The following is an 18,501-nucleotide window of genomic DNA, read 5'->3' as shown; positions in this document are numbered from 1 at the left end:
AATGCATATTCTCCAAATGTTAGGTACACAGTCCCCAAGTGCAGCTCTTGATTTTCCAGAGGAAGTGTGGTAGGAGAGTGGAATTCCTACTTCTTGTCCTCCTCAACTAAAAAGTAGACCCATTCTCAAATTCTTGCCTGATGTACCCCTGTAATATAATCAGGAATAATTATTTTTCCCTAAATAGTTAGTATAAGTGTCCATCTTGGAAAATGAAAAATCACTTGTAAAAGCATGAGTATCATTTTTCTGGTACCAGAATTTGTTCTCTTACTTGCAACCTGAAACAGAAAGGTCAGTAAGTGGTGGATTAGCCATCAGATAAAATCTCATGTGTTTTTTATCGGTGCCAAAAGATTACTCTACAGCCCTGGGGCTCACCAGTTTACAGAGCTGGACACAAGATACTTATTTTTTAAAAATAAAATAAAACCTTCTTGCATTTTCTTAAGTGCTCTCGGATATTTGGGCTTGAGTTCTTCAGAGTGTAGCAGGTGAGTACAAGGATATGAAACAAAAGATGTGAAAGTGGAAATCGTGTGGTAGAATACATAGGTGAGGGGAAGCATGGGAAATAGAGGCAGAGGAGAAGAGACCTTGAAGTGAACCCTCTCAGAGACTTTCCAGATCAGTGCCTTTGCTGTTGACCAGAAACTCAGCTCAGATGCTGCAAAAAAAAACACAACAGAAACTGTCCATTGACTATGAGGACAAACCTCTTTAGAATACTGTAAGGTAGCAACATGAGTTGCTTGACCCCAAAAGAGCTCTTATAAGGAGAATACTACTTTAGTCTCAAGTTTACTTTAGTTTAATTTACTTTACTTTATTAGAGAATAATACTTTAGTCTCAGTCCTTAGTATTTGCTGTTTAGACTAAATCAGTTTATCTGGGTAACACTTTTAGGCCCTGTTTTTTATTTCCAGTCTGCTTCAAGTACAGCTAGTCACTGTCCACCCGAGAGAATCTTAGCTTTTAATCCAAGCGTTACAAATTATTTGGTTGAAAAGCAACGGCATACCTTCTGTGGCACCTGCATTAAATGTCCTGTGTAACATATTTCTAGCTATGGTTTAACTGGTTCTCTTCTGTGTCCATGTGATGTCCTTTTGTGATGAAGGGTTTATAATAGCTTTTACTGAGGGCTCTCTGTGGGTCTTCTTCCCCTCCAGAGCCCATCTTGGTGTGAAAAGCCACATTATTCTATGCTTGGAAACTTTAGAGGACTGAGGGATATTGTATAATGCTGCAGGCTCTGTGGTTGGAGGCAGGCTCTATTTCTACTCTGCTATGGTGGTATCTAGTACACCCCTAGAGCATGTATTTGCAAACATTGTTTGGTGAATAAGTATCACTGCCTGTAAAAATAAAAAACAAGACATAAAGTTATTTCAAAAGGTAAGGAAAGTAGGATAAGCCTTCTGCTCAATTCAGTGACTTCTGTTGATTATCTGGGAGGAACTCTCTGCAGCTCCATGAATTATTTTAGTCACTGCAGCGTGGATGCGTGCTTGGATGGAGGACTGGGGGTCCTTTTCTCAATAAAACCTTTCAGTTAAGACGTGACAAAAATGAAATTGTCAGGTTTAGTTCTTACCAAAGAAATAGCAACGTTGATTTTTCAGCATTTCTAAACCATTCTTGCCTTCCCTTCTTTCTTATTTTCAATTGTCTCCCAAAGCCAAATTGCCCCAAAGCAGTATGAGATCTAACAGTAGCAATAGAGCGCGTTCAGCAAAATGTCATTTCTGTATATGCAGATTTGGCTCATCTCAACAGATTTGGAAATACCTTGTGAATTGTGTAATTCAGGTTCCTCATTTTACAAAGCTGTGAAAGCAGTTTCTCTAAGAGCACTGAAGTTTCTGAAAAAGGTTTGCTACCTAAATACTCTCTTCTATCCACATCTATTACCTGAAAGTTGTTTCTACACCTTCCTTTACAATGGAGTTTGGTTGTGTTACCTTTCGTTACATGGTTATTTTCCCTTTGTATGTTCTCAGTGTGACTGAATAACTTCAAATTCTGTCTTGCTGAGGGTTTAATTATCTTGCAGGAAGCGTAAAGGGTTCACTCTTTCCCTGTATGTGTTTCAACAAGCTCATCCTTTCTCAGAGCCTTCACTGGTCTACCAGATGATGAACTAGTTGAAGATTTTGGAAGGAGACGTATCCCAGTTGCTGAGTGCCTTCTGCTTCAACAGTAAATGACAATACACTCTGCTCTTTGAGTTCTCAAGCTTAAGCATATCTCAGGATAAGATCTTTCAATGTTAATTCAACCACAGGGATACACAACACTGTGCTTCTTGATGCTAAGATCTGTTGGTGGCATAAATGTCTTTTTCCCTCTTCCTACTCTGGGTTGGCAATGTTGGTTACAACCTGCCTGTCACAAGATGGCATGGACTAATTTCACTTTCAGGGCATGCTATCTGTGCTTGCAAAATCCCCAAAGAACTTCCTGGAACTCTTTATAAAGCCCTTTATTCAGCAGTCGGTGCAGGACGATGGCTGCTGCTTGCATAAAACTGTTTTTCTTTGAGTAACGTATTTATTACTATGTATCTTCTGCTGTTATACAAGCTGTTTATTCTGTGGACCTTAGATTCTCCCAAATTTATATCATGGGAAGATCACAGTTGTCACTTAGTTTTTATTTTGATGCATTAGACTTTAATAGAGGCCCTTAAGAAATATTTTCACACTCATATTGCTACCCATCAGCAGGAAAATAGACAAGGAAAAAACTGCTTCTGAAGGGTCAGACACAACCATAAGATGTTACCAACAACATCTTCTCTTGCTGGGGTATCTTGGTCACTTAACTGTCTCATTTAATCTAGCAGAAAAAATTACATGTTTCTGGACAAATCTGTTCTTCAGAGGCGGCTTAGAAAAGCACAGTTAATATGCACAATATTTTAATCTTGTGATGACCTGCAATGAAACATGGAGCCATTGTATTTTTATGGTGCAATAACAAATGTTCAGTACTAGACAGGATTTAACCTTCAGTTACTGGATTAAGTGGTCTCCTACTGACAATCTATTTCTGAATAGCAGTATTACTGATCGTCTTGGAGAGCCTTGTGGGAATATTGTAAACTGAAGATAAATAAGGCTGTCAGCTTTGCAATTGATACATTTAAAAAAGGACTAGATGACCTTTTATTTCCCTAGAAATGTCAGTCTTATGTCTTTACTACAATTTATGATAACATAGGATGTCATCACCCAGGGTCTCTTTCTCTTCTGATTTTCAGTAACTGTATAAATAATACATACCTAACTGAATTTTGAGATACCAGACAAAAGCTCTCACTCTTTGTATGCCAAAAATGAATGCATCATGTTATGAATTTGAAACCCAACTCGTCCTGCTGGCCTTGTGCTCCCGGAGTCTAAAACCACAGTAACTTGTGGTACTTTCTAATTGAGGTAACAACAGTTTCTTTAAAACTGGATAAACAGCGCATGAAAGCTGGATTGCTTGCAGAACAACCCAGGGAGGGAAAGTCAAGGTATTTACTAGGAAATGGTTTGGTTATTAGATTTTTCCCATCTTCTTTCCCATTTCAAAGTGTTGATGCAGATATGAGATTGACAGATGGCAAAATACAGTTTTGGTCTGCTGGGAAAGAAACTGTGGGTAAAGGATGTCCAGCTGCCTGGACAGCTTGAGAACTGTTTGGTTTAGAGTCTCTAGTCAGTATTTGGGTTTCCCTTCTTACATGATGTGTGTATGGAATTTTTTATTTTCATAGATAATATACTTTAAAAGTTGCTCTGTGTCTCATCTAAGCATTATAGCACATCTACACTGAACTTGCCCCAAAATATAGCACAGCTAATGGCGAGAGAAGGATAATAGAGTCAGTGGGATTTGGTTTTCTTTCTGTACCTATCAAAGAAATTATCATTAATTGTCACCTTATCTCTATGTTGTTATTAAGTTTTGTGCTGCTGCAAGAGTAAGGCCAGCACCCCTGTGGACAAGCTTGAGGAATCTGGCAGAGAAAGCAGAATTAATCTTATTGCCCAGTTCTTTCTCTTCTGATTTTAGCAGGTACTGGTAGGATCAGAAAGAAAAAGATGGCTTCTCATTTATCTGGAGTTAATAAAATCACAGCACTAGGTTGTGGGCTTTTTTGAGTTTGGTTGTGGTTTTTTTTTGTTGTTGTTGTTGTTTGTTTGTGGTTTTGTGGTTTTTTTTTTTTTTACGATCTATGAAAGGAATGATATTACTCTGCCTCTCTTAACTATTGCCTTCAGTTAGCATAGCCCTCAAAATAATGGCACAGCTTGTATATAACAGCATGGAACAATCAGAAGCAATGACTAGTCAGCAGCTTTCTTGCATGATATTCCAAGATACAGCAATATTAGGATACTGCCCCATAAGCTCTCTGATGCTAAGTCTTTGTGATTTAAAATTGAGGCAGATTGTAGTGACATCAAAGCTTCTATCAGAGAAGTTTACATTGCATCATCTCAGGCCTTTATGGTATTAAAAAATAAGGCTTTTATGGTATTAAGCCTGAACACCTATGTAGGAATATTACCCCAGTTTTACAATTAAGTGGGAGGAATAAGCATAGAGAAACACAAAGTGGTTATCTTATCAAAGATTACAGTGAGTTTCTGGCAAAGCTCAGTTTGGGCTCCTACTCCTATGCTAAAACCCACAGATAGCAGCCCCTTTGCTTTGTAGAATCGCTCTTCTGATTAGCAGCAACTGTCAGCAGGCTTTATCACCTACCATGCTCTTGCTATGAGATGTACATGGCATGCTCTGGTGTCTGTTTCATCCAAAGCCTATTCTTGAGGGAGAAGCATTCAATATTTAAGGTTCAAATTCAGGTATTTCTTAGTTCAATTCTTTTGCAGAAATCCCATTTCTTTTTTTCATTTGACTTCATTTGTCAGGAGTTGAGACACCTGAGAGTACAGAAATGCTGCAAACAACTCAAGCAGTAGCATTTCCTTTGCAGCAAAATTCACTACAAGGGAATGCTTTCTTCTGCACCATATTTACTGAAGCATTTTCATTAGAAGCTAAAGAGGGTCAGCCAATTTTTCTGTTATTTCTGCTTCAGCAATTGGTGTTGCTTATTCTGGAAATTAAGAGGATAACCAGAAACCAGTTATTAATATGATTCACTCTAAATAGGCAACAGAGGCAGAACTCAGATGGAAAGAACCTTCCATCAAATTCCAGTTACTCTTTTCATTGCCAGCTGGAAAGAAGTACCTGCTAGCAAGCTGTTTAAGAATGCAACCCCATTATGAATAGCTGAGAGATCTCTTAACAAGGATAAATTACATTTATTCACTCTGGTTGAAGATGTTTGCTGTGTTTTTAAAAATATGTTTGATGAAGGAATCATTACTAAAAAATATTTTGCCTTTATATGTCAGAGTAAGTAGTGAAATCTATGCCAAATATCCTTGCAAAAGAATGGGATTTAGATGACACAGTGACATTCACTATCTGGAAAGGAGACAGAACAAACCTAGATGGCTGAGGAGCTGTTTAATCCTGCTTGCCTTTCTGATTTTCAATTACCTTCATTTAAACAGCTGCAAGGAAAAACTGCACAGGGAACTTCTAAGTGTGTCTGTATGAATTAAATTACTTTGACCATCACAACTGTTTTCTTATCACAAAGAAGAGAAATGGAAGCAAATACTGGTACAGATGTCTTCTGAGTAGTGAGACTGAATGCTAGTAAGGACAAAGGAAATATTGTAATTGCAAAATAAGTCCTTGAAGTTTGACAGTAAAAAGATTCAAAACCTTTTCCTATCCAGAACAGAGAATCTATGTGGACATTATCCTGTGTTTTCATACTAGGACACTTACCTGTCCTACCCTCCTAAATCTTTAATTGTCTTCCTGAAGGAATGAACTCAGGACTCGTGCAGGTGACTTCAGAGCAGAAGTGACCTTTGACTCATTTCAGTGGCTGATTCAAACCTTTGTCCAGATCTTGAAGTGTGTTGGGAGTCTGCTGTGAGCTGAAAAAAGAGACTTAATTTAACTTAAAGTTAAATTGATTTAACTTAAATTTAAGTTGAACCTTAGATTACCGTTTTCAGATTACAAAGAGAGCGAAGCAGTTGAACAGATTGCTTGGGATTGCTGTGAATTCCACATCACTGCCACTGTAAACAGCAAGTTAGACAAGTATGTCAGGAATCATTTAAGTAGAGCCTGTATTGTCATAAAGGAAAAAGAATAGGTGACCTCTCAACATCTTTCAACACTTCATATGACTGTACTTTAAATTTAGATATGCAAACAATATAGACGTAATTTGAAGGAGCCGTTTTGAGTAGTTTAATTATGTCTTAAAGAATGTCCTAAACAGCAACTAATCAGCTGTTGAATACATACTAGACTGGAACAAGGCAAGGAGTTCCACTCTGGGCTGTGTATTTTCTTCGGCTGATACACTTCCTTGTTACTTTCTTTAAAGAATGTTTATAGTATATTTTTTAACTTTTTATAATGAAACGAGGCTAGCTGCCAAAATTATTTTCCTGTTTGCTGTGTGAGGTGTTCATAATTACAAGCAGTTGCTCCCACTACTTTTTTTAAGAAAGGAACAGCAGAAATTGCAGCTATTAGTGGGTCTGCAACTTGGTGGGCTGCTATGAGAGAGGAAAAAACCCTCTAAACCACTTTTAATATGTGGTGCAGAATAATTCCTCTCTGAGTCATTTCTTATTGTGGTAAACTACTTGCCACCACTGAGAATTCATGCCTCCAATTTCAGTGATTTAAGATAGAAATATGCAGTACTGACATCTATGGACTGTTGCTCCAAAAGTAAGGTCAATCGCAATGTAACTGGCCACTGCTGAAGATGCAGGTCACTTTGTGGCCTGATCAAGGTGAATAAGGATAGTAGAAGCTAGTTTAAAATGTAGGCAGAACAATAATTAAAAAACACTGGGAAAGGAAAACTTACATAAATCAATAAAACTGGTAGTTTTATTAAACTGTGTTTGGGTTTTGTCGTAATTCCACAGATGCAGCGTAAGATGAAGTTATGTCACTTAAATGAAGTGCAGGTGGAGGAACTGACTGTGTTAACATTAAAGGCATTAATGTAAGGCCAACATTAGCAAAGCCTTGACATGAGCAAAGCCTTGTCGGGAAGCTCTTTAGTGTATCAAGCATGCCACAATCTACCTTTGTGTTAGGCTTCCCCCATTCATCTCTTTGGCAGTCCCCTACTGTAGCTGTGATAACTGGTCAACTGTTTGCAGAAGTTTATACAGCTAAAACTGCAGCTCACAGACCTGAATGAAGACCGTGAGCTTCAGGAGGATCACCTTTCTTCTAGAAAACTCTTCAGGCAGTGCCACTGGTACTCATTAAAACCCAAGTTTCTGTGGTAAAGGCCTACAAGGAGAAAGTGTTACTTCATTTCAGGTACAAAGGCTGGTGGTTTACAAGGTTTTCATCCATTTGTAGCATGGGGAGTGTGCAGATGGTACCAGCAGCCCTGTGCAGCAGCGTAGTGGAATGCTGGCCCTTCCAAATGGGAGGCTCAAGGACCTGCTGATGGCCACCTTTCCTCCACACCACGGCCCAGGAAGTGCTGCATAGTATCATTTGCTGCCGTGACAGGAGGAGCCCAGCATGGCCAGGCCCGCAGCAGCACAGCTGCCCCATATGAAGAGGGCTAACCTCCCAGATGCCTTTCCCCCTTTTCCCAGGAATCATAAATAGCCCTTCCCTCTGCTTCTCCCCCCTCCCGGGGAGAGGGCCCGCTGCTGCACACACCAACAGCCCTTATCAGCTCTGCCACTCGCCTGGCCGGGCAGAGGCGGTGTCCTGGGGAAGGAAAGGGGTTGTGCCAGGGCTATGCGGGCAAGGGCTCTTCGGCCGCGGTAGGAAAGGGGCCTCGCCGAGGGGAAAGCCGGGGGGTGGGGGGGAGGGGGGAGCGAGGGTTCGGCGGCAGTGGCGATAAGGGGTTCCCCCGCCCCACCGGGAGGCAGCGCGACGCCCTCCCCACGGGCTCCCGTCCCACCCTCCACCCACGAGGAGGATGCGGAGGCATCGCGGCCGAGCAACACCGTGGGGCGAGGAGCCGGCGGCGGGGACATGAGCCCGGGGTCCGGTCGGGCCCTGGGGCTGCTCCTGCTGCTGCTGCTGCAGTGCGCAGCGCGGCGGAGGGGTAAGTGCCGCCCCGACACGGCTCCGCTCGCTCTGGGCTGCGGCGGGACCTCGGGCCGTGAGGGCGGTGTCCTGCGGTCGAGGCGCGAAGGGGACGGAGGCCATGGGCCAGGGGAGTTGCGGCGGAAGGGAGGTGGGCAGGCTGGGCGGCAGCGGCACCGGGGCGGCCTCATGCGCCAGTAGGCGAGAGGGCTGGGCTGGACCGGTGAGGTGGCTTTGGTGCCGGGGTGGAAAATGGCGTGTTTCCGAGGAGAAGTGAGTCGCCAAGTTTGATACGTAGCGGGGGAGGGGGGGGCGGGGGGGACGCTGAGGAGGTGGAGAGGGGAACCCCCGTGTTTTATCTTCTGGAGCAGCAATCTGAGGAGGACGCTCCCATGGCTTATCGGAGGATTGAGGCATCGTGAGAAGGTTGTTCCGTTGGCTGTTTTTAAGTTTAATTTTATGATTACGTGGGATGCCGTGGCATGCTGACAGGTTGTATTGTCTGTGCTTATTAGGTGCACACACACAAGTATATAAAACCATGGAGAGTTAGGAGGGGGAATCTATAATGCTTCCCACTAGTCTTAATGCACTCAGAAATGTGCTGTGAGGAGAGCTAGAGCACTGCGTGCGGAGGGGCAGTGTTACCACACTGATAAATTTTGTGTGTAAAAGCTGGCTAGGGCCTTCTTCCAGTTACGGTTATGTGTTTAGACACCATGTGAAGACAGGCAAAAATTGGTCATAACTGCAGTATGCACAGGGAGATTTGTATTCTATCAAAACCTCACTATCCTTATTAATCTGAGCTTAGAAGAGTAAAAGAATTCTGTATTGTGCCCAGCATCATGAGACAGCATCAGCTTGTGTGCTATTAGTTATTTATTAAAAAATACACGAAGGGTGTAAGCATATGCGTGTTCTGTCTACATTCAAGCTGTCTGTTCTAACGTTTGTCATTTGGAAAGCCAGTGCGTGTGTGAAGATAACAAAAAGAGCTTTCAGAAAATGGAGGGAAATGCAAACAGTACACTGAAAGTATGAATACAAATTAGGCAGTAAGTTCACATTTTGTTCTAGCTTTGTGTATATTTATAGCTGTATCAAATTACAGTAAATTAGGTTGTGTATCATATGATGGTAAACTACTTCTAATATAAATTAATTTCTAAAACAATGTTTCCATAAGTCATTCTCCTCCTGGCAGCATTCTCAACATTGGTTTTATGAATAGCATTTTTACCATATACATGTTGATGATACAGGTTACAAATAGACTGATAAATAGCCCAAATGTCTATGTGTAAATAATAGAAACAAAATAATAGAATAAATGAAGAAACAGAAATAAAAAATGGAAAATAAAATTAATATGGAATATTGGATAGAACTATTTATTATATGTCTCACAGGCTTTAGTGACAAGCTGGTTTGCTTATTGTAAAAGAATAGATTAAAAAAAAGGTTCAGTGTAGTTATTTTGTTTAATCCTTTCTTTTATTTTTTTGTCTTTGAATACTATGGCTGTGGTTTTCCTGCAAGTTTGAAAAAGAGATATGGGGAGATAGGATTTTATTCTATGTGTTTTAACCTGAATTGTATCTCCAGTTTAAATTCTGTTTCAGTTACCAGTTAGTCTGTTAAAAAAATAATTTAAGAAGTAATTTTGTCTTTTTGTTCTTAAAGCAGTTGTAAAGAGATCAGTTCCAGATGTCTGTGCGACTTGCCACGTTCACGCTACATGTCATCAAATTGAAGGAAAAAGTGTCTGCATCTGTAACTACGGATTTGTAGGCAATGGAAGAACCCATTGTCAAGGTAGGCTGCCATTTTGTAAAATGGCAAGAAACCATGTGTATTCCTAAAATGTTTTTTCTCAAGTAATATTACTGAATTGTGTAGTAAAAGCTTTATCATTTCCTGGCAGAATTTCCAAAACGTAAAATATGTGTGGATGCTTTTGACTTCTTTCCTTTTTTTTCCATCAGCTAACCATGATCTGTACTGGATGCAAATACTGGTTTTTGCTTAGTTGCTTAACTGTTTTACTCGGTTTCTCCTATATAGTGAAGGATTTTAATTAATTTTGTCTTGATAAATGTACGGTTGTACCAAACAATTACTTTTAAAATATGTATTGGAATGGTTTATTTTTTGTCCTAGCTTCAGGGAAAAAAAAATCAGTATGGTGGGCTTCAGTTTATTATTCTTTTCAACCTATGCATCGTTGAGCTGAAAGCTAGACAATAAAACTTACAATTAAAATTGTCAGCACATCTTTTGCTAATTTCGCCAGTTACCTCAGATTACTGGCTGACTGAAAACTAATCAGTTGAATGTCTGTCCTTAATAACTGTGCACAGATTTCTTAAGTGAAGATGTCTTGTTACATGGAAAGTGTTGTTCAGCATATTTTTATTACTGTAGCTGATGGTGTCCTTTTAATACTATCTCGTACGTGAGAAATCAGTACATGAATCAAAGGGTGATGTCAAACATTGTGTCTGAGTTAATGTAATAGCTTACCCCTGCTTAAAGGGAAAGGTCCTCCACCTCTGGTCTCTTCCACAAGCAGTGGCACCCTCTTGGGCCCTGCACAGAGTTCATTTATGTCATTATTGTGGAAGAAGACAAGCTGCATATTTTGCCATGTTAATTCTCTGCCAGTTGAGTGAGTTGGTAAGATCAGCACAAGCTCCATCAGGTGCTGCAGACAGTGCATTATGTAAGGAAAAACAGAAGCAAAGAACACGGCTTTCTGGTTTCAACAGCTCTTAGATCAGCTTAAGCTGTGTCATGAAACTTTTTTTCACATCTGTTCCACTTAGGGACAGCAGCCTCTGTTGGTCCAAATGGTCCGTCCAGCTTACTAGCAGTGTTTACATCGCTGATAACTTGGAAAAACGATAAGGGGAAGTCTGTTTACCCAAGAATGAGTGAGGAGGGGAGGATACCTTACTTTTCTTAATCTCTGTCTGATGTGTTTTAAATGTGCTGACAGATAAAGATGAATGCCAGATCGGAGCCAGCAAGATCTGTGGAAATCATACACTGTGTCATAATACACACGGAAGCTTTTACTGTGTTTGCCTTGATGGATATCGAGCCTCCAACAACAACAAGACATTTATCCCTAATGATGGGACAAACTGTACAGGTAGACATCCCAGAGTCTTGAGCACCAGCAATCCAAAACTGTTACAACCCAGATCTTTTTTCCTGTCACTTTGGAATTTACTTTTTAAAACTGTATCACAGCACTTTCTGTTCTGCCAGCACTTACTTGACAATTAGGTTCTAGCAGCTGTGAATCAGTTCTATTTTGCATTCTTTTCTTTGTTACAAATCATTGCTTTCCAGTCACATTCAAGCAAGAATGTTTCCAAAAGAAACTAGATTAAAGAAAATAGGATGATACTTATCTTCCCCCAGAATGTCATATTTGTGTTTAGAGTAGAATATTAGCCAGTTCTGTGTTACAGTAATGAACAATTGTAACTGATTAAGGTATTTGCAGATACGGGATTTTTCTGGGATTGTTGTAGCGTGACATTGGAAAATATTTGTCGTGTCAAACAGAAAAAAAAAATAATTGAAAGGTAGCTAGCTACAAAATTGAGAGTCTTCTCCTTCCAGATGCTGGAACATTAGGTAATGATATGCTCCTTTGTTTCTCAGAAGAGCCATCAGAAGCTACATAGAGCCCTTCACGGAGTACTGTATTTGTTTTAAGCATGGGTCCTACATAAATTAGTTAAAAATAAAACCACAAAAACAAAACTATTGTGCAGTACATATATTTTTCTCTGAATTTTTAGATATAGACGAATGTGAGGCGTCTGGGCTATGTGGTCACAATGCAAAATGTGTGAATACTGAAGGAAGCTACAAGTGTTACTGCAATGATGGTTATAAATTAGAAAATGGAGAGCATTCTTTTCATCCAGATGGGAGTACAGTTTCATGCAGAGGTGAGAGTCTCTGGATACTGTTTTTACTAGCAGATAAAATCAGATCTTCCATGATATAGTAATATCTGCTCTGACCTGCGCCTTTAAGTCCGCAGAGCAGAAGCCCTCTGTGGGTTTTGCTTGCTGTATGATTTTCTTTCTTCTTGGGTTCAGTTTGTTCTAATGATGTCTGAATGGTAGACTTGACAGCAGATACGATTTCTACAGGCTCTCAGAAGTTGATCAGGTCTGCAGGGTCAAGGAAGCTTAGTAATGCCATGAAGGTAATGCAGTTAGTTTCTGAATAGGAAGGAAGTATGGTATAATCCACTGGTTTATAAAACCACACTGCATGAAGGGAAAGGGAAGAGAGGATACAGTAATAATAACACAGCAGTTTCGCTATTTGTTACGTATTCTGCCAACTGCATAAATAAGCTGTTCTGTTTATCTTGCCATAACAACAACAACAAAAAAACATTTTGAAACTTCTTCCTTTCCTCTCTAGTGTAGGTTTTCACAGATGCAAAGTGCTAGCAGTGAAAGCTGTAGCTGTCACAGTATTTAATGAAGCTGGGCATCCCAGGCTCACGTGCTTCTATTGTATTCAGCTCTCATTTCTGAATTATTGTAAAAACCATCAGTAAAGCTCACTGCCTGTAACTTGTCCCGTTTTTCCAACTGGACTGTTCCATTTCATTTTGACAAAGGTGCTGACAGCCCTGCTTATCTCACCAACTTCACCCTCCACATGCTGTGGTAAAGAAGTGCATCTGTACTGACTGTGTTACTTGTGGAGCTGGACAAGGAAGCCCTGTCACAGGCAGGAATGTAGCTTTTTTTATGCAGGCTGGTTCAGTGAAGTGGATCAATTGAGGGGCAAACCATTTAATTTCAGCCTGTGTGCAGTGCTTCACTTTTCCTGTGCACAGGGAAATGAAACTCCACATTGGGAAGTTAAATTTTCATCTGATGTTGAAGGATTATTTATCTGTTGCTGTAGTGAGACTAGCACACACAGAGCACTATCACACTGTAGTGTTTCCTCTTTGGTGTTGTGAATGGCTCCAGCTGTATGTTAGTAAAGGTGTAGCTCAATAAATGGATCACTGTGTTTCTCCAACTGTGGCCAGTAAAATTTTTCTGCTCTAATCTTATACCTCTTTGGCAACCTCTCAAATTCATACGATGAGGCATATTTTATGATGCGACCATCCAATTCAGCTCATTTTAAAATAGTCATGTGTTGTGATTTTTATACTGTGTGATCTTCTAACACAGTCTCTTTGCAGAAATTGGATGTGGTTCCCCTCCTGAAATGAAGCATGGCTACGTTGTGGGGAACTACAGCTTGCTACCAGGAAGTGCGGTTCATTATGAATGTAAAGAGGGGTTTTACAGCAACGAGGGAAAGTTCTCATATTGCACTGTAAATGAAACTTGGGAACCTGCCACTTTAAGCTGTAAAGGTGAAAAGAATCTTAAGTCTTTCTTAAATTCTTCATTAAGGTGGTTTATGCATGGAGAAGTGTGTTAGTGGAAGACAGTACACTGTTTCCTCAGTCCAAAGGATAATTTCTCAAGATCTGGCTATTTGCAAAAAAAAAAAAAGATTAAAGAAGAAAAGAAAAGGACAGGTTATAAAACGGTGTTACCTATTCTTATTAGTGAGTGACATTTTCGATGCTTATCCTTCCACTTTTACAGACACTGCAATGTGTCTTTCTACCTGTGAACCAAGGCATAGTAAACAAGTTGATTTCTGTAGCCTTTTCTTTCAGGGAACAAGCCACTGAGCTAGAAGGCATTAGTGACCTCTCATGAAAAGAATAATTTTTATGACAGCTTATGAAGTTTTTCCTGAAGGTTGGCTGTAGATGCAAAAGAAAGGCGTCATACTACCTTTCATCCCTGGGTAGCCTTCATGATTTTAAGAGCATTTGTGCATGAGCAATTTGTTTTACATCTCTGAAGTGTTCAAGATTCCTGAGAACATCTTTAAAACTTCCACTTGCTTTGGTGTTCTAACTGCCCATTCTGTTGAAATATTTGCTCCTTACAAGTGCAGGACTCTGTGTTGCTGTGAGGAGTTACAAACTCTGTATATTAGTTAAAATGACACTTGGAAATGCTAGCTAACAGAAGTTAACACAGTGTATAACAGTTCTGTAGGGCAGAATGTCATCCTGAAAATCATCACTTAGGAGAGTTCCTTCTTCCTTTACTCAAGACACAAAAACCCTCTTGGTTTTTCATTCTTCCTTGGTGTCTTTTTTGTTTCTTTTGTTTGTTTGTGTATTTTCTTTGAGAGAGGATAGAAATGTAATGTTTTTATGTGTGTCTGTGGGAAGTAACCAGCTTATTTCTCCTTTGTGTTGCAAGCTCTTTTCCTGGATTTCAGTTAGGACTTCTCTTTTCATAAAACTAGCAAGTCTGAATATTTATTTATTTATGTATTTACTTATTTATTTATTTTTAAATATTAGTAAAGGCACCTTTAAATAATTCTTTAAACTCTGAGAATGTCCCTGATACGTCTTTATCATTTATTTGTCTCCTAGCCAAGTGTAATGTCATCCTTTTTAGGAAAATCATAGAATCATAGAATAGTTAGGGTTGGAAAGGACCTTAAGATCATCAGATTCCAACCCCCCTGCCATGGGCAGGGACACCTTGCTCTAAACCGTATCACCCAAGGCCTCGTCCAGGTTTGTCTTTTGTCTTCCTTTGCATGGTAATTTAGGACTTTATTTTATGTAGTCGTGATGAAACTGGCCATTGAAGGTAGGTCAGACTTGGTGAGATGTGTGACCTAACATCAGAGTACTGTAAATGGAACAGATCCTCTTTTTTTGTTTAAATACAAGTGTATGGCTATACTCTGTCTTTGAAGGTTATAGCTTCCTTTGAATATTAATAATGGAATTGTTTTGAGATGGAAAGTCAGATAGCTTAATGGGAAGGTGTGATGTATGTGAAGAGGTGTAGTTAAACTTGAACGTGAGGGCTGTGTCATGTTGACATGAAAGCCTTTTAGATGGTGGCTTACCTTAGAAAATGGACAGCATATCAATCAAGCTGCTTTTTTGTACTACTTGACTTCTTTGTTTTAGGCACTTGTAAATGACAGCTCTGCATGTTTGCGGGTAGAGCAACTATTACAACACATTTTGAACAGATGTAGACTGTTGGTTTAACAGGAAGCTTTTGTGTTGTATGTTGTAAACTTGTGTGGTTTTGCATTTCTCCAGTCCTTGTGCACTTTCAAAAATTTTGTCATCCTAAAGGCAGTTTCTGCTCATCTGCCTCCCTCTGACTGTTGTTCACTGCAAATGGTATAGAACCAGCTTGCCATCTGTAATCAGGTTTGTAAAAGCAGGATAATCCTAATTTTTTGTTCTTAAAAAAGGACGTTTTCGGTATACTAGCAACTAAGCTGAGGAGGGAGTCACAGATTTAGCATGCCATTCTGAGACAAAAGCAGAGGGAAGTTATTTTATATGGAAGCAGCTCTGGTGTAGCTAAGAGTAGCTACAGCAGTCTTGGTCACAGTGGGGATGTCACAGAGGGCATCTGGGGAGTGTTAGATTAACGCAGAACAGGGTTAGTTGGTAACAATGAAAGAAATACTTACGGGAGTGCAGCTGTCACTGCTTCTGCTGCTTGAATAATAAGTTTATCTTCCTCTTTCTTCCTCTTCTTAGGTGTGGATTGTGGAGTTCCACCTTCTGTTTTAAATGCACATCCAGCATCTGTAAGTGGGACTACATACGGAAGTGAAGTTACTTACAGTTGTGTTCATGGTTACTTCATGGCAAGTGGCAATCAGACTGCAGTCTGCAATGCCAAAGGACAGTGGGATGGTACTGATCTGGTGTGCAAAGGTAAATCAAATCTGCCTTCAGATTTACTTAGCACAGATACTGTTTCAGACACCAGAATAAATAGCAGTTGTCAGAGACATCCTCTTTGGACATTCAGAAGACTGCTTCTGGCATGTTCAGTCACAAAACAGAAGCCACATATTAAACAGTATGTTTTTTGTTTTGTTTTGTTTTAACCTGTGTTGCTAATGAGGTTGCAATAAATTGTTAAAAGTTACCGTTCTAGGGACAAAATCCCAACGCATGTCAGACATCAGGATTAACATGAGATGAAAATCTATCCTAAATTGCTGCCATTTTTTTAGCTCAGTATCTACTCTGTGGTTGAAGCCACTACTTGGAAATTGAACCACTATTAGCAGTTATCATCCCTAAAAAAATCCATATTCAGACAGTTTCCAGTTGCAAACTGTGATTGCTCAAACAAGTTATTGTTACTTGACATGAGTCCTAAATCCTTTGTGTTATTATGATCTAGAAGAATGTAGCCCAACAAGTTTCTTGATGAGAAGAAGCTCAAAGGTACATTTAAAAGCGAGTTATTTTGCCCAAAAATATTTCCACTGTATTTTTACTCTGAGCTGATATTTAACTAATGTGACCTCGGGATCTTTAGTCTTTAGTCAGTTTTATATTGACACAACTTCACTTTTACTTTCACTGGGTGCTTAATATCTTTTCAATTTGATCCAGGAGGGTCAAGTCTTCCATTTTTTGCAATCAAATGTAGTGACTTTTTTTGAATGTGCAATGTGTATGTTACAACCTCTCTCTACTTTTAGAATCTTCTCTAATATTCTTATTCTGGGTCATCAGTCCAAATAGAAGGTTCACTATATTACACAGAAACACATTTCTGCTTTCCAGTCTAATTAGAAGGTGGCTTTGGGTTGGTAGCTGGAGTTAAGCAGTAGTAATCTTTGTGTCTCATCACATACTGTCCTTCTAGAATTTAAGCATGCTCTTTGCATGTGCGTCAGTTATTCTGAAGCTTCTTCTTCTGATTTATAATAGATATATATGTTCATACATTGGTATATGAAAAGGGAGGTAGTCATGAAGGTGGATGTATTACCTGTTGCAAAACATATGTTTACTTTTAAAGGTTGTACATGTCACAATTATAAAATTTGGTTTTTATGTCTTTTTTTTCTCTCTTTTTTGAGTTAAATTTCAGAATTGCCTAGGATTATTCATTAAATATTTTAAAAGCACAGCATATAAGCTATAATGAAGGTAAAATTTTAATTCTTACATTGTTTACTTCTTATAAGTTAAGTGATTCAGAGTCTTTTATTGGGGTGCAGTGTTCACTGTGGATTTGGGAATTTCAACCCTAAATAATATTTGTCCATTTGTTTGTTCTTCACTCTTTATTCTTTTTTGTTTCCTCATTTTATTAAGAAGGCCTTGGAGACAGCTGAGCAAATTTGTTGATTTATAAGTGCATTATCCCAGCTTTCTAGTTACCTCTAAAGTGCTCTGACTAACCCCCCAAATACACCCCCATAGGTGTTCTTTCTCATGTCTGTAGCAGCTTCTCCTGTTTTCCAGCGCTTGAATAAAATCCACTAGCAAAGGATCAGTGGATTCTGTTCTTGATGCTGTTCTTCCATGTTACTACTTGTGTCATTTTTCACATCTGTTTTTTTTTTTTTACCTACTCATGGTAGGTAAAATAAAGGAATAAATAGCATGTGGGGGCTACAATAATGTTATGGGATGATAGATGTATTTGTAAAAATTTGCTTAGAGATCTTTGTTCTCCATTTCTAAACAGGACACTGTTCTATTTTATGGCTCATCTTGAAGGATGAATACCCCACCCTGCTGGAAATTCTCCACTTAAAAAATTCAGGGTTCTAAAGAGCTGGCCTGGCTTCTCGAAGTTACTAGAAGTGAAAACAAGTGAAGCGTTGCTTGTTGGGACAGTTCATCTCTCTTCCTTAAATGCTTTGATATGCCATACTTGTTTTAATTTTCTGGTTTTGTTACCCTCTTTTTTTTCTATTTCAGAAATAGACTGTGGCAGACCTTTGCTGATTCCACATACAGAAATGACCTGGGACAACTCTACCACCCTAAGGAGCAGAGTGTACTATCAGTGTAAAGAAGGATATTATTTTAATGGAGGGAGGAATTTTTCAGAATGCACAATAGATCAGTCGTGGGAGAATATTACATTCGTATGCAAAGGTACGTATTACTGTAGGAGGCTGCTGTGGGGTATGCTGTTTATATATTTTCACATTCCTGTTCTGAAGGTAGGAACAGGAGGAAGGATGAAGGCAAGAAATCCCTGCCTAATTTACCATGTAGGGCATGTGGTGGTACTTTTGTATGGAAAGGTCACAGAAGAGAATGTTAACTGTGCAACATTTTCTAATGGATGCCACAGATCTTTCTCTAGTTGTCTTCCTTTTTATTTCAAATTGAAAGGGACTAATGGAATCGGAGTTACACTGCTGCACTGAGAACCTTGAACTTTAAAAGC

At 39.5% G+C, this 18,501-nt stretch overlaps 1 protein-coding gene across 12 annotated transcripts in view; it reads left to right on the top strand.

Moving 5' to 3' along the window:
- The first annotated feature begins 7,776 nt into the window (after positions 1–7,776).
- The window catches only part of SUSD1 (sushi domain containing 1), a 43,628-nt gene continuing 32,903 nt past the window's right edge, over positions 7,777–18,501 (top strand). For 3 of the 12 annotated variants that reach the window (XM_061361244.1, XM_061361236.1, XM_061361240.1), the window contains exons 1-7: positions 7,778–8,192; positions 9,860–9,991; positions 11,175–11,330; positions 11,992–12,144; positions 13,416–13,592; positions 15,828–16,007; positions 18,024–18,203. In XM_061361244.1, coding sequence (XP_061217228.1) covers positions 8,120–8,192; positions 9,860–9,991; positions 11,175–11,330; positions 11,992–12,144; positions 13,416–13,592; positions 15,828–16,007; positions 18,024–18,203 — 1,051 coding nt within the window. In that variant the 5' untranslated portion in view covers positions 7,778–8,119. Of the gene's footprint in view, positions 8,193–9,859; positions 9,992–11,174; positions 11,331–11,991; positions 12,145–13,415; positions 13,593–15,827; positions 16,008–18,023; positions 18,204–18,501 lie in introns of all 12 variants that reach the window. The other 9 variants (XM_061361242.1, XM_061361234.1, XM_061361233.1 and 6 more) reach the window with 9 other exon arrangements.

This window comes from Neopsephotus bourkii, unplaced genomic scaffold, assembly GCF_033783945.1.
Source record: "Neopsephotus bourkii isolate Nb327-2 ecotype Australia unplaced genomic scaffold, CSIRO-AGI_Nbou_v1 NB_1057, whole genome shotgun sequence".
Lineage (NCBI taxonomy): Eukaryota > Metazoa > Chordata > Aves > Psittaciformes > Psittacidae > Neopsephotus > Neopsephotus bourkii.
The sequence above is the reverse complement of the archived record's forward strand: the minus strand, read 5'-3'. Positions and strand labels throughout refer to the sequence as shown.